The sequence below is a fragment of the Oryza sativa genome, chromosome 6 (genome assembly GCF_034140825.1).
Source record: "Oryza sativa Japonica Group chromosome 6, ASM3414082v1".
NCBI lineage: Eukaryota > Viridiplantae > Streptophyta > Magnoliopsida > Poales > Poaceae > Oryza > Oryza sativa.
The window spans coordinates 7,762,377-7,776,389 of NC_089040.1; the positions used below are offsets into that span (position 1 = coordinate 7,762,377).

A 14,013-nucleotide genomic window follows, 5' to 3' on the forward strand; every position below is an offset into this window, starting at 1 on the left:
TTAAATTTCAATTCAACTCACCTTTTATGGATCTACCGCATGTAATTGAATCCAGCTATCATAATAGATGTGTAAAATACCTTGGTATAGTGGAATATGCTTGTGGTTGCAGAGGAATGCTCCGGTGCAATCTACTTGCAGTATTCTACTCCAAGTAGAATTGATCTCGACCGTTTATTTTAAAGGGCAGGTAAGTAATCTCCTAATATTGTTTAGGGGTAATTTTGGCATGGATTATTTTCTTCTGTTCGATCGCATCAGGTCGGACTCCGCATCGCATCGCATCAGGTCCGACTCCGTTGCACGCAGTCTCGTCGCTATTCCTCCCCCGGCGTCGCCGCCTTGTCCACCCCCTCCGTCGCCGTCCGTATCCCCCGTCCTCTCAGTCGCCGCCTTGTCCGCCTCCTCAGTCGCCGTCTGCCTCCCCCGCCCTCGCTGCCTTCTCCGCTCCCTCCGTCCCCGTACGTTTCCCCTGCCCTCTCCGTCGCCGTCCGTTGGCCCCGCCCTCTCCACCTCCGGCACCGTTGGCGTCTCCTCCCCCTTCAGTGCCCTTGCCTCCTCCGTCGTCTTCCTACCGCGCGTGGCATCAGGTCGGAGGCAGGCACCGGCAGGCGGCGGCGCGGCCGGCAGCTAGTCCTCCCGGCAAGCGGCGTCGCGGCCGGTGGCGCGGCGCGTCGCATCTGTCCGACGCAAGCACCGGCAAGCGGCGGCGCGGTGAAATCCTCAGGTGTCCACTCCTCCCCCCTCCCCCACCACCTGACTTTCTGTTCCCCTTCCTCTCCTCAGTGTTGAACTTGTCTGAATTTTTCCTCTACAAATACATATACTTACTTGTAAATGACTGTGTATACTAGCTTGTAACTATACTAGAGAATCTACATTTGCGGATGTTAAATTGAATAGGAGATTTATTAAATCGATTTTGTATGTTGAGTTGTAAGCATGAACGATAAAACTGAACAATAATTTTGGTCTTAAGCTGCAAATGAAATACACCTGTCACTTGAAATTCCACTCAAAACAGTTTGCTGAAATTGATGTGTTACTAATATAAGTCCAGCATTAAACCTCAGCAAAGGTGGCAAGTTAAATCATATCTTGTGCAATTGATCTTTGATCTTTTCTACCAAATGATTGCCTTGTCAACTGGTTAAAGCATCCAGCATTTTCTGCTAGTTCATCAGTAGTACTAATAGTACATTGAATTAATTTATTAGTGCATGCCTTAGTTCTTTTATCATACATACAAAATTTGCAGCCATTGTGGGGGAACTGTAGTAATTGTTCTAAACTCAATAGTTTAGAGTGGCATTGTGAGATGGATACTCTTTTATAGCAGATTAAACATGTCTTCCTGAATTTGGCCATCTCTGCATCTGCATTACACTCTGAAACTGAGGCACTTAATTTATTTTAGATGTGTACAGAGGCAAATAAGCTGAAATGCTTTAGAACTATAAAAGAATTCTTTGTCAGAAACATTACAGAAATACGGTATTGAGCTTGATTTAATCCATTTTCAGAAAATTACAGAATTGAGCTGCCTCCTGTGTCCTAACTTGACTTGTTGCTGCTTGGTTTCTGAAAATAGGTCCTGGATGATGATCATGGAGCTGTGGTTTACCCTGTCAGGAGGTCAGTAGCTCCTCCTGCAGTTCAGCGTTGGGGCGACATCCCTGGGCAGCATAACTGCGGCGCACCTGGTTGCCCTGAGATGATTCCGGCGCAAGCACAGTTCTGTTGTTTGCGTTGCAAGGCTGCAGTTCATTGCTGCTTATTTATTTTTAAAGGAGTGTAATGAACAAATAAATTTAGTTGCCTTTTTAAATATTAGGATTAAATGATCTACAACTGGAATGGTGACTTCATTTTGTGATGCTTGTGTGATGCTTTAATGGTGCTGTTTGCTGGAATGATGCTATTGTTGATGCTGGAATGATACTGCTACTATTGGAAATTGTGCTGCTGCTAGAACTGCACTGTTGTTGCTGGAATGAAACTGAATTGCTGTTGTTGGAATGAAACTGAACTGCTGGTGCTGCTGAAACTGTAATGCTGCTGCTGCTGCTGCTGCTGAAACTGGTTGTTTTTTCATGCAGAGCCTACCAGATCAATGAGAATGCACATGCTGCTGGAGGACTCATTCTGTCCATATTTTTCTAGTTCCAACTTCGAATTGCGACAGCTCTATTCGGAGTCTCGAAGCCACCAAAAAGGATTGGTGGTGGGAGATTTGGCATCCTCAGCCATCAGATCTCCAGAAGATGCTGATTCAGGAGCGAAGCAAACCATAGGAACAGTTTCAGGGGGAACATGTCGTCCCCAAGAAAGAATGATACTGACACATCATTTTGTTCTCCGTAGCATCCGATTTTGATACAACATTAACTTACACATTTGACAGTTTGACAGGATGTAAGATGTTGCATTGAGCAGCTTCTTTACGAAAGATTTTGCAGTGCAGAAGCACAAAGGTGCTTCGTCGTGGTACGAGATGTTTCTTTAAACTCGCAGAAAGTACTTATCATAAAAAAAGCATGGTTTTTCAATCGACCGCGCGCATATATTATAGCAGAACGTTATTTTTTTTACAAAAGAAAGAAGAAGTCCCCGCATCTGACATCGTTGAATAACCAGATTGAGTATCATTTAATAAATAATAGATAGAGTTTAATATTAAAAAATTTAACACCTAGCTTATTCGAAATGAACATCTGACAAGACAAACTAAGAATCTCCAAAATAAAACATCTCAATGATAAATGAACATCTTAGAATTTAATGAAAGAATATCCTCCCAATGCAAAGCTGAACATCTTAGATTTCTTCGGAGATGGCCTGTGCATGATTCCGAAATTTGTTGGATGGAGAGATGTAAAGAATCGCTGCTAGCTTTCTTCTGTATTCATCGATGTCTTCCTGCATAGATCACAACTATATGTTATCTTTCTTATTTTCTACAAATGTCCTTCTGTCATAATCAAACTTTTTGTTTGCTATGATGGGCCTACCATCCAGTCCGCGTACTCATATTTCATATTTGTATCCATTTGAGAAGGAGCGGTATATGAAACCTTACGCTTCGGGGTGACTCAGGGCAGTAAGCAGTCAACGTCACCGACGTGCATCTGCTTCAACGTCGCACCTGAACACCGAGAACCCCTTTGCCGGCATGTGGTTCAGAGTAAGTAAGTAAAAATGCTGTTAACATTAACCGTTCTGTTCTGAAATAAACAATGTATTTACTTAACCAAAACGAGCAATATAATTGGTGAAAAGGCAACCAAAGTTCAAAGGAAAGAGACACCACACATCATCTACTCGTCATTAATTGATGGTGGCATAACAATGCCAATGCAAATATAGCCACTAGTAACATCCACCCATTACAAAGCCCCCACAACAGGTGAACATTAGTTTCATTCAGAAAGATGACAACTTTAGACATCATAATTCAATAGCACAACATTGCGCGCCAAATCCAATTGGTACGACGAAGCAGCCACACGTACCTTCCAAGATGGCTTCGCGCACTTGCTCTTGCTCCTTGCAAATACCGAATGCTCCCACCAGCATCCCAATGCCATGGCACCTCGGAGCACCCAGTAAGCATGCCTCTCTCGGGATCGCCAACGCCATGGTGGAGTTGTTCAGATATAGATGGATCATCTCATCCTTCATGCTACAGATTAATAGGAAACAGTAGCCTTGGAAATCAAATCAAAATTTAAGAAAAACAAACAACTTGAGATTGAAAGTTGAGGGGCAGCATTAGGGGAGCGCATCTTACTGCAAATTTCCGGGCATTACCTTCCGCTATTCTCCAATGGCGAGTCTTCCTCCTGCTCCGAAGGAGGTGCTTGAGGCAGCATGGGGACGAAGGGGAGCCAGGCGTGCATTGCCATTGGATCCAGAGGCTGCGTCCTCCGCTTGTGGGCGATGGATTGGGGGCTCTCCCACGCGGCTGCAGGAGCGATGGCGGGCGGAGATGGACGGGGCTAGAGCCGAGCGTGGGGGAGGAGGCCGACGGCGAGTAAGGGGATAGCGAGGAGGAGGAAGGCTCGGCGGCGGCGAGTGGCACGGTGCTGGGGTCTGAGGTGGAACTCGCCAGAAGGTGTGCCGACGCGGGTAGCGGCGGGATAGGGCGGAGCTCTGGAGATCCCAGACGGAGATGCGGGATCGCCGAGAGGAGTGGAGAAGGGGGAGGCGGTTGATGGGGAGGAGGACGTGGCGGCGGTGGCGGGTGGAGGTGACGCGGCGGAGAGGGCTGGTGGCGAGGAGAACGTGGCGGCAGTGACGGGTGGAGGCGCGACGACGTGAGGCGACTCGCTGGAGAAGGGGGCGGGGGAGGAGGACGGCGACCGAGGGGGCTCACAAGGCGGCGTGGAGACGCGTGCGGGGGAGAAGGCGGCGATGGCGGGGAGACGGGCTTCGACGGAGGGAGCGGAGAAGGCAACGGCGCTGGAGGGGGAGGAGACGCCAGGACGGGCGACAGAGGCGGCGAGGGAGATGGGCGGCGACGGAGGCGGGGATGGAGGGGAATGGCGTCGGGATGGAGTGAAATGGCGACGATGCGATACGAATCCATAGGATAGGGATAGGGTGAGTAAGAGACTGATAATATATGATAATACCCCTACGCGAATTATTTTTCTTGGACGAAAACACCCCTTCACATTTCTACTCCCACTAATTCTGGTGGGAGTAGAACTAGATCTTAACCCTTCAATTAAATATGATCAATGGCCCAGATTACTTTCTACTCTGAGTAGAAAGCACCGGAGTGGGACTCGGTGGTTGCACACCTTATACCCAAACAACCATTTCTATACGGTACGAGTTGTAGTCCAATATAGTGCTCTGAACAATATATTTTCTTTACGAGATGATGATGTGTGTCATCTTCTACGATTTCTACCCTCCAACTCACCTTGCATCTGACATTGAGATATGAACTAATGAACCATGTTTATAACTGATGGCTTATAATGCTCCCCAAAAAATGTTAATTTAATGCAACACTAAGCAAATGTTGATAGTTTTGTAAAATTAAAAGAACAGTAGTTTTCGTGAAATTTTCTCATAGTCTGTGACATAGTTGGTCTATCTACATTAATTAAAACATATGCTCGACAACTTTACGCGTGATGATAAAAGATAGGAGCCTTAATACAGCTACTAAAATTATCACGATAACTACTCAATAATATGTGTTCAATACATACTGTTACTATTACTATGTTGTTAAATCCCTAATTAAAAGCAGTCAACATTAAAACAAACCACCTATAAATTATCACGCGGCTTAGCATTACATACCATCTCCTCCAACTGATATCGCTCATTTTTACATTACTACTCACAAACCTTTACCTAATAGCTCGTGCTAAGCTTTATCAATCTAAAATCAAAATCCTTAACCATGTAACATAATTTCGATTGTATATTTATATTTAACGTGGTACTATTAAATCTACACGTCCATGACCATGACTGGTGGTTTTGAACTTTTGATTTTTGAAGGTGGGGGCAGTAGGGGCACTTCAGTCATTCACGCACATTCATCCCGTGACCTTTGTTCCACGCCCATCATCCGTGCCGAAAAGCATATTCCAATGCACGGAGCCAACTATGCAACAAAATGCTCGTAACAAGTCGGCTGCCATTTGTTGTGGGCGGCGAGCCGGCGACAAAATTTATTTCACGATGAGTGCAGTGAGACGCTACCGGGAATTTCTTTTTTTTTTTCAACTAAAAATCGTCCGGATTTGTTTGGGAAAAAGTGATTTATTTTTGTTTAGGTCTGCGTCAGCGTTATCTCTAAGGTCAACTTGCTCGCCTCGTTCCGGCTCTATGGCCTCTGCATCCGGCCAAAGCAGTTTTATAGTAATAATATATTTTTTTTTCTTACGTATGATAGATGTCTCAGTGTGCATGTCCAAGAAGGTATATGTATTCTCAACTTTTTATCGAAAAGAAATTGTGACTCTCCAACTGCTGCTGAAGAACGGCACCGTAAAATGACGTATTCGTTCATTTGATGAGACTCGTGAAAGGCTAGTTTGGCTTGTTAATTCGGTTGTTCAATCTTAACAAAAAAAAATCAGGCAGATCAGACGGAGTAGAAACTGTTAATGGCTCATTAATTCAGTTGTTTAATCTGAACAAAAAGCAGTGTTGTACTGGCAAAGTGAGCGCACCTAGTTAGATTTCTTATGGTGGATCCGATTTACCTGGATTCAAGTTCTAAAATTTATATGAGTGTTTGTATTTACGACTAAAATTTATGTGATGTTTTTGTCGACATCAAGATGTTTATGATGACTTTGTGAATTTTAAGATACACCGATCCATTTTTTAGAGGTGCTTGTAAAAATAAGATGTGTGTTCGTAGAGATAAGTGTGCGTTTGTAACTTGTTTCTAAATAAACAAAAAAATGTTGGACTGTTGGTAGCCTCTTTGTCAAATCAAACGACCACGAATTTGACCCACGAATGTCCACAACGAATACGGCCCAATTTTCCGTAAATTAATTACACCCATGAATTCAATCGGCCTACCTATTCTCAATTGACGAATTCGAACCACCAAAAGCTAAGAACAAATTCAGACCTCTTAATTCAAATCAGTCCACAAATGAATTAAGCCGACGTCTGATTCATCACTAAATTTAGCCCACCAAATGTCACGAATTAATTTGGCCCACCAAATTCCCATCAATGGATTCAGCCCACCAATGAATTTGGCTCACTTCGTATGGATTTGGCAGTATGGACGTGGTAAATAAATAAAAAAATTATGAGGCCCACATGTAAGTGAGAAAAAAAATGTGAAACCACACTACTTTTTCCTTTTCTTTTCTCCTTTCTTTTTCCTCTTTTCTACTCCTCTCCGAAGGCCGGCGGCGGCGGAGGGAGCCTGAGAGAGAGGGGGCGGCGGGCGGAGCGGCCGCTGGCGAGCGCGGCAGTGGGCGGCTGGAGGGGGGTGAGGCGGTCGGTGAGCCTGGGAGGGAGGAAAGCGGGCGGCGGCAGGCGGAGCAGCAGCGCGGCGGCGAGCGCGAGCGGCAAGCGAGCGCGTGGCGAGCGAGCGCTGCGGCGTGCCGCCGTGCCGGAACTCGTGCCGACGGGTCTCACCCAGGCCGCACCACACGTGGGAGCAGAGGCGGAGCTCGCTGTCGCTGTCGGTCTTTGCCCGCTGCCCGAAGTCGGAGAGGAGCGGGCAGCCACCGATGGCGCCGCCGCCAGCGAGGGGGAGGGCGGCGAAGGAGCGGTGTGACACTGCGGCGGCCCTTGGGGGGGAGAATGGCATGGCGTAGAGGAAGGTCGGGATGCGGCAGTTCTGTTCTTGTCCCTGGTGTGTGAGTAGTTGCTGTTTCAGACATGAAGGCAGCTGTGGGGAACAAGAAAAGCAAGGGCACTTTCTGCGCCTTCTGCCACCCTTCTCTGCTCCTGCTCATCGTGGCAATCCAGTTCTTGATGATTTACTCACCAACCCTTGATCAGTACATGGTGATGCTAACCACAGGTTGTTGATTCTGAGTCTTTTTTGGAGAAAAGATTCTGATTTTGTTTTTGTTCGATGAAATTATTAATGCAGATGAGTTCATCCCGGAGCCTCACCTGCGATGTGACTTCAGTGACAATAAATCCGACGTGTACGAGATGGAGGGCGCCATCCGCATCCTCAGCCGCGAGTTGGAGGTATTCCTGGTGGCGCCTCGCCTCGCCTCCATCTCCGGCCGCAGCGGCGTGAACACGACGGGCTTGGACGCGAACGCGACGAGGTGGAAGATCCAGCCGTACACCCACAAGGGCGAGTCCCGCGTGATGCCTTCCATCACGGAGGTGACGTTGCGACTGGTGACCGTTGACGAGGCGCCGCCGTGCGACGAGTGGCACGACGTGCCGGTGATCGTGTACTCCAACGGCGGTTACTGCAGCAACTAGCCAACTACTACCACCACCTCGCCTCCCTCCGAGCGGCAGCAGCTACCTTGTCTCCCTCCGTGCTCGCCCGTCACCGCCCGCCTGTGGCCTGCTCCACCCGCCGTCCTCTCAGGTTCGGGGGGAAGAAGAGAAGAGAAGAGAGAACAAATAAAAGAGAAGAAGAAAATAAAAAGAAAAGAGGAGAGGAGAGGACACTGACATGTGGATCCCACTATATGCCATGTCAGCCAAACCAGGAAAAAAATAGATCAATACTGCCTAACGAACTTTTTTTTTTTTTTACGGTTTTGTATAATTTAGGGGCGGAGATTTTTGGTTTTGTGGTTAAAAGACCTCAAAAAATCTCGTTAAGTTGAGGGACCTTCGGTGATCTTATTCCTTCTCATAAACAAATTAGGCCCACAAGTGAATTTGGCCCACTTCATTCTCGTCAACAAAAAGTGGCCCACGAGTGAATACATTTGACCGCCGCTGATCAGAGAATTCAACCCATAAATGAATTTGGCCTACTTAATTCTCATCGATGAATTCCGCCCACACATAAATCTGGGCCACCTTATTTCGATAACCAATTTCGGCCCATAGTTGTATTCGGCCCACTTAATTCCCCGAACTGTTCTCTCCGGCACGCGGCGGAGCGGGTTGCTGCCGACAGCTCGACAGGTGTTCGATCAAATTCGCGCCCGGAGACCGAGACTCTGAGAGCGACGGCTCGCTGCCGGCGAACGGGACGCCGCCATGTGCCCCCCGGGCCGTGAGCTCCCACCTCCCGCTGGCTTTCCCCGCCCTCCCCCCCCACCCCCCCACAAGGAGCCACCTGTGCGCCATGCTCGCTTTCTTTAATGGCAAAGCGAGCCTAGTCACGGAGGCGAACGCGAAGCCGAGCCCCACACCGCGCCACGCGGCCCGCTCCGCCGCGCGACACCGCGACGCCACCACCCCATCATCCGCTCCACCGCGGCGAGCACCGCGCGCTGCTGCTGCTGCGTCCAAAGTCCAAGCTCCCAAACCAAACCTGCGCGTGCCCAATCGATCGGCGCCATGGCCGCGGCCGTCGTCCTCCTCCGCCGCCTGCGCGGCGTCACGGCGGCGCCCCGGCGCGCGGCGGCGGCGCTGCCCCTGACCACGAGCGTCCGGGGTGTCTCCGATTCGACGGAGCCGCTCACCATCGAGACCTCGGTCCCCTACAAGTCCCACATCGTGGACCCGCCCCCGCGCGAGGTGGCCACCACGGCGCGCGAGCTCGCCACCTTCTTCCGCGACATGTCCGCCATGCGCCGCGCGGAGATCGCGGCGGACTCGCTGTACAAGGCGAAGCTGATCCGCGGCTTCTGCCACCTCTACGACGGACAGGAGGCCGTCGCGGTGGGCATGGAGGCGGCCACCACCCGCGCCGACGCCATCATCACGGCCTACCGCGACCACTGCGCCTACCTCGCCCGCGGCGGCGACCTCGCCGCCCTCTTCGCCGAGCTCATGGGCCGCCGCGGCGGGTGCTCCAGGGGGAAAGGCGGGTCGATGCACCTGTACAAGAAGGACGCCAACTTCTATGGCGGCCATGGCATCGTGGGCGCGCAGGTGCCGCTCGGATGCGGCCTCGCGTTCGCGCAGAGGTACAGGAAGGAGGCCGCCGTCACGTTCGACCTCTACGGCGACGGCGCCGCCAACCAGGGGCAGCTGTTCGAGGCGCTCAACATGGCGGCGCTCTGGAAGCTGCCCGTCGTGCTCGTCTGCGAGAACAACCACTGTGAGTTGGAATTCGGTTCAATCTTTGGGATTGATTTTGCTTGCATTGTTCGTTGATCGCTGGATGAATTGCGGATGGTTTGATTTGGTCTGTTTGATTTTAATTTGTTTGCACAGATGGGATGGGGACGGCGGAATGGAGGGCATCGAAAAGCCCCGCATACTACAAACGCGGCGACTATGTGCCAGGATTGAAGGTAACTAAATACTTCTCCGTCTCATTTAAGCGCAGTTGTGAATTTTCGTACCCAATATTTAACGTCTGTTTTATTTGAATTTTTTTTATGAGTAGTAGTTGTTTGAACTCTTTCTGGCTGATGGAGAGTTGATCTGTTGATGTGACAATGAGAACTGAGCTGAACATAATTGACCAGTAAATTTGAGTGCAACATCCTTCTGGACTCTGATCACCATACTCTGTGATCTAGTTGTGGGTTCCGGGGTTGTTTGGTTCACTGCCACAAATCGTCATGCCACATATTCGAGTACTAGATGTGCCAAACTTTCTTAGGTTGGTGTTTGGTTTGCTATAACTATGATTTGCCACACTTCATTAACTCGCTGGCTCACATGTCGTAGGCTCATTTTTAAGTCACATCTTACCACACTTGTGGCCAACCGCCAACGATTACTTTGTGTGGCTTGCCACACCTACGGCAAGTTGGGTTGCAGTTATTTTTACTGCGATTAGCTTGCATGCAAGAAGTTATGGGGATATGCAGGCATGGAGGTGGCCGTGTTGGTGCTCTTGTTTGTATCGTTGTGATGATGGTTATGGTACCTTGTGTTTGGTGCAGGTCGATGGTATGGATGTTCTTGCAGTCAAACAAGCTTGTAAATTTGCCAAGCAACATGCTCTTGAAAATGGACCGATTGTAAGTGAATTTCCTGATTGCCATTTCGACTGTGCACATTATGGACATTTCTGGATCTCTCAGGGGTTGGGCTGTGCTGAAATACACTGCTGGTAGTGTGGTTTAGCTCATATTGTTCGATAGATTCAGTGCCGCTAATCAGTAGAAAACACAATCCTGCTCTTGGAGATGCATGTAACTTTTCTATATCCTCTCGGTGTTGTAGATTCTTGAGATGGACACCTACAGATACCACGGACACTCTATGTCAGATCCAGGGAGCACTTACCGCACCAGAGATGAAATTGCAGGCATAAGACAGGTCAGGAATCAGGATGGCCGGCCATGAGCTCTCGAGTCTCGACTCAAAACTTAATTTACACCGAAGACATTCATTCTGAGTAAGTTGTTTGTGTTATGTTACCAACAGGAGCGCGATCCAATTGAAAGGGTTAGGAAGCTACTACTGGCCCATGACTTTGCAACCACACAAGAACTCAAGGTATACTATTGTGGTACATATAAATAGTATCACAAAGCAATAATGCAAGACGTAGCATGCTGTTTTTCTTTGATTCAAGGCAGAGAAATCAGCTGTATATTTTAGTTCATTATGAGATACAAAAGAGAAGCACAAACCGACACAAAAATAGTGTATCCTTGCATGAGATTAGCTTTGGCGGAAAACATAAACACAGAAATCCTAAGTCAAATCTACTATGATGTTTCTTCTTAGGACATGGAGAAAGAAATAAGGAAGCAAGTCGACACTGCCATCGCGAAAGCAAAGGTCTGAATTGCAGTTATATATGTCCTCAAAAATGTTTCGTTCATTCGAACTACTTGTGCTTATGAATCATGGCACGTTCAATACTGCAGGAAAGTCCAATGCCCGATCCATCTGAGCTCTTTACAAATGTATATGTTAATGACTGCGGTTTGGAGGTAAGCAGATGCCAAGAGCAATTCATTCAGAATTCCATATATCTTAGTAATTTCTCGTGCATGCAAATGTTATGGAACTGTTTTCCTAAAGTTTAAATATCTCATTTGATTTAAATATACTACCTCCGTTTTTTAATAGATGACGCCGTTGACTTTTTCTCACATGTTTGACCATTCGTCTTATTCAAAAAATTTACGTAATTATAATTTATTTTGTTATGAGTTGTTTTATCACTCATAGTACTTTAAGTGTGATTTATATCTTATACATTTACACAAAATTTTTGAATAAGACGAATGGTCAAACATGTGAGAAAAAGTCAACGGCGTCATCTATTAAAAAACGGAGGGAGTATATCCCAGAATATATCAGCAATCCTAACTAATCTTGTATTCCATGATGCAGTCATTTGGTGTGGACAGGAAGGTGGTGAGAACTGTACTTCCCTAGGGTAGCCGACGGCCACCAGAATCTTGGCTGCCTTGTGCTGTAGTTACATATACAAGAGGAGAAATAATTAATAATACAGGTCAAGGCATCCTTAGTGTTAATCTTCCTTTTTCTGTCACTAAATAAATTATGTATAGGTGAATCAACTGCCGGAATTAATCCTGTCATTTCATCGTCTTGTGTGATTCACAACTGCGAGTGCGACCTTCGGCAATATGCAGACGTAATATTCCCTTGGGGGGGTCATGAAAATTGTCAATGCTCAGGTGAATGTTGGCGTTGTGCACTTGTGCTTATATGTTGACCCGCTGTTTTGATGCATCTCCATGAAGTTCTCAAGCTAGGATGCGTTTCCCTGGTACTGTATACTCGAGCTATACGTGGACTAAGGGATCTAAAGTAAACTCATTCCTCATCTAGCATTGCAGCGTTGGGAATGGGCCTCCCAACCATATGAGCTAAATAGCAGGCCGAGAATTCACGGCCCACGTCGTGCGCAGCCCATCAATCTCGCGCTGCAGCGGCAACGGCCTTCTTGTGCTTGGTGCAGCGACACGACAAACGTCGTGGAATCGCATCGCAAATCGCAAGACGACGAACGAGGAGCTTAGCTAACGGGCGGCAGGATCAGCGATGTAGTAGCCGTTGGTGAGCGACAGCTAATAGCCCTAGCTAGCCAGCCACCGTCGTCTGCCATTCCGCCGTTCAAATCAGTACAGTACTATACTTCTCCTAACCGAAGAAGAAGAAGAAGAAGAAGGCGTCGTACGGCGAGAGAGATCGAGAGGTTGGGCGAGGAATTCAATGGGATGTCGTGGCCCAAACGCGTTACGTGCCCGGTCCGTCCTTCCTCCCATCCTCCTCGTCTCAACGGTGCTCAGGTCCGTCCGCCGGCGGGGATGATCGTTCCATCGGTGCCCACGAGAAGAGACGGTGCATTCACTTTATCATCCTTTTTAGTCCTGCCGTATTACCTCCCGTCCAAAAAAAAAAAACCTACTTTTAGATTACAATCCAAACATACATTATGTCCATATTCAAATCCAGAATTAGGCTTTTTTACCGAGGGAGTATTTCATAAAAATGAAATATTTTATAACTTTTATATAGGTGATCCAACATATATATTTTTTAAAAATATAAGTTAGAAGTATAAATTGATTAGATTTACACAGCCTAGCTAGTAGGATAATGAACTAAACATTATCTCACATCTTTACTAAAGTTTGGGAATTTTAAAACTTTGTTCTCATAGAGACGTAAATTTTTGGAAAAAACAAAATCAAACTAAGTACATCCAATACTATCAAAATTTTAAAAAATGTAAATGGTCACACACACACACACACAACACACACACACACACACACACACACACACACACACACACACACACACACACACATATATATATATATATATATATAGGCCATTTCTGACTAGGATGATGTCTATGGTATAAAATAAGCTGCCACCTCTGATAAAAAATAGGCAAAATTTGCTATAGGACATGAAAAAAACGCGTAATTGGCTAAGAGACACCGTAAAAATGTGACACGGCTGATTGACACTCTAAAAATTGTGTAATTGGTTATAGAACACCAGAGACAATATTTTATATTTTCCAGATCAAAAGAGGTGATAATATTTTTCAAATGGCAAGATTGCCCCTGCCATGGAGCGCCGCCTCCGCCAATTCATCAGATCGGATTGCCTCCGCACCTACCTCGCTCTCCGGCCTCCTCCTCCTCGGCGGCCACGTCACCCTCCTCCTCCTCGGCAGCCGACGAAAGGTCCACGGCCAGAGGGGAGTCGTGATGGAAAGCCTGCATATGTAGTACTTGGTTGTAGTGTAGAATAAAAAGAGGAAGAAAAGAAGCCAACAAGGAAAAGAACTCACGAATCCCCATCCGCTCTTTGTGAACTCCTGCCCCACTGTCCTGAACTGGCAGTTGATGGAGAGGAAGAGCTCCACGTATGGCAGCTCGTCGACGATGGCCGCCACGATGCCGCTCTGCAGGGTGGAGGAGTAGTCGGTGATGGCGAGCTCCCAGAGGCGGGACTCGGGCA

At 47.5% G+C, this 14,013-nt stretch overlaps 1 protein-coding gene, 2 long non-coding RNA genes and 1 other non-coding gene across 4 annotated transcripts; 3 read left to right on the plus strand and 1 right to left on the minus strand.

Annotated features, from left to right (window-relative positions):
- Positions 1–271: 271 nt before the first annotated feature.
- Positions 272–1,957, plus strand: LOC112939327 (uncharacterized). Its single transcript, XR_003242936.2, has 2 exons — positions 272–727; positions 1,592–1,957. It is a non-coding gene; the product is annotated as an uncharacterized lncRNA (long non-coding RNA).
- A 665-nt stretch (positions 1,958–2,622) lies between these two features.
- Positions 2,623–4,786, minus strand: LOC136357089 (uncharacterized). Its single transcript, XR_010742154.1, has 3 exons — positions 3,811–4,786; positions 3,012–3,682; positions 2,623–2,919 (listed from the first exon to the last, which is right to left on the minus strand). It is a non-coding gene; the product is annotated as an uncharacterized lncRNA (long non-coding RNA).
- A 2,086-nt stretch (positions 4,787–6,872) lies between these two features.
- Positions 6,873–8,362, plus strand: LOC107281339 (uncharacterized). Its single transcript, XR_010742134.1, has 2 exons — positions 6,873–7,509; positions 7,598–8,362. It is a non-coding gene; the product is annotated as an uncharacterized protein (transcript).
- A 426-nt stretch (positions 8,363–8,788) lies between these two features.
- On the plus strand, positions 8,789–12,210 carry LOC4340640 (pyruvate dehydrogenase E1 component subunit alpha-2, mitochondrial-like). Its single transcript, NM_001421516.1, has 8 exons — positions 8,789–9,694; positions 9,811–9,890; positions 10,491–10,568; positions 10,774–10,869; positions 10,978–11,049; positions 11,284–11,337; positions 11,427–11,492; positions 11,899–12,210. The coding sequence occupies exons 1-8, from the start codon at positions 8,989–8,991 to the stop codon at positions 11,941–11,943; spliced, it is 1,197 nt and encodes a 398-aa protein (NP_001408445.1). The 5' UTR covers positions 8,789–8,988; the 3' UTR covers positions 11,944–12,210.
- The last annotated feature ends 1,803 nt before the right edge of the window (positions 12,211–14,013 follow it).

Coding starts and splice junctions, on each gene's coding strand:
- LOC4340640 (NM_001421516.1), top strand. CDS start 8,989: ATGGCCGCGGCCGTCGTCCTCCTCCGCCGCCTGCGCGGCGTCACGGCG. Junction 10,870..10,977: donor AAATTGCAGGCATAAGACAG/GTCAGGAATCAG, acceptor TGTTACCAACAG/GAGCGCGATCCAATTGAAAG. Junction 11,338..11,426: donor CTGCCATCGCGAAAGCAAAG/GTCTGAATTGCA, acceptor TCAATACTGCAG/GAAAGTCCAATGCCCGATCC.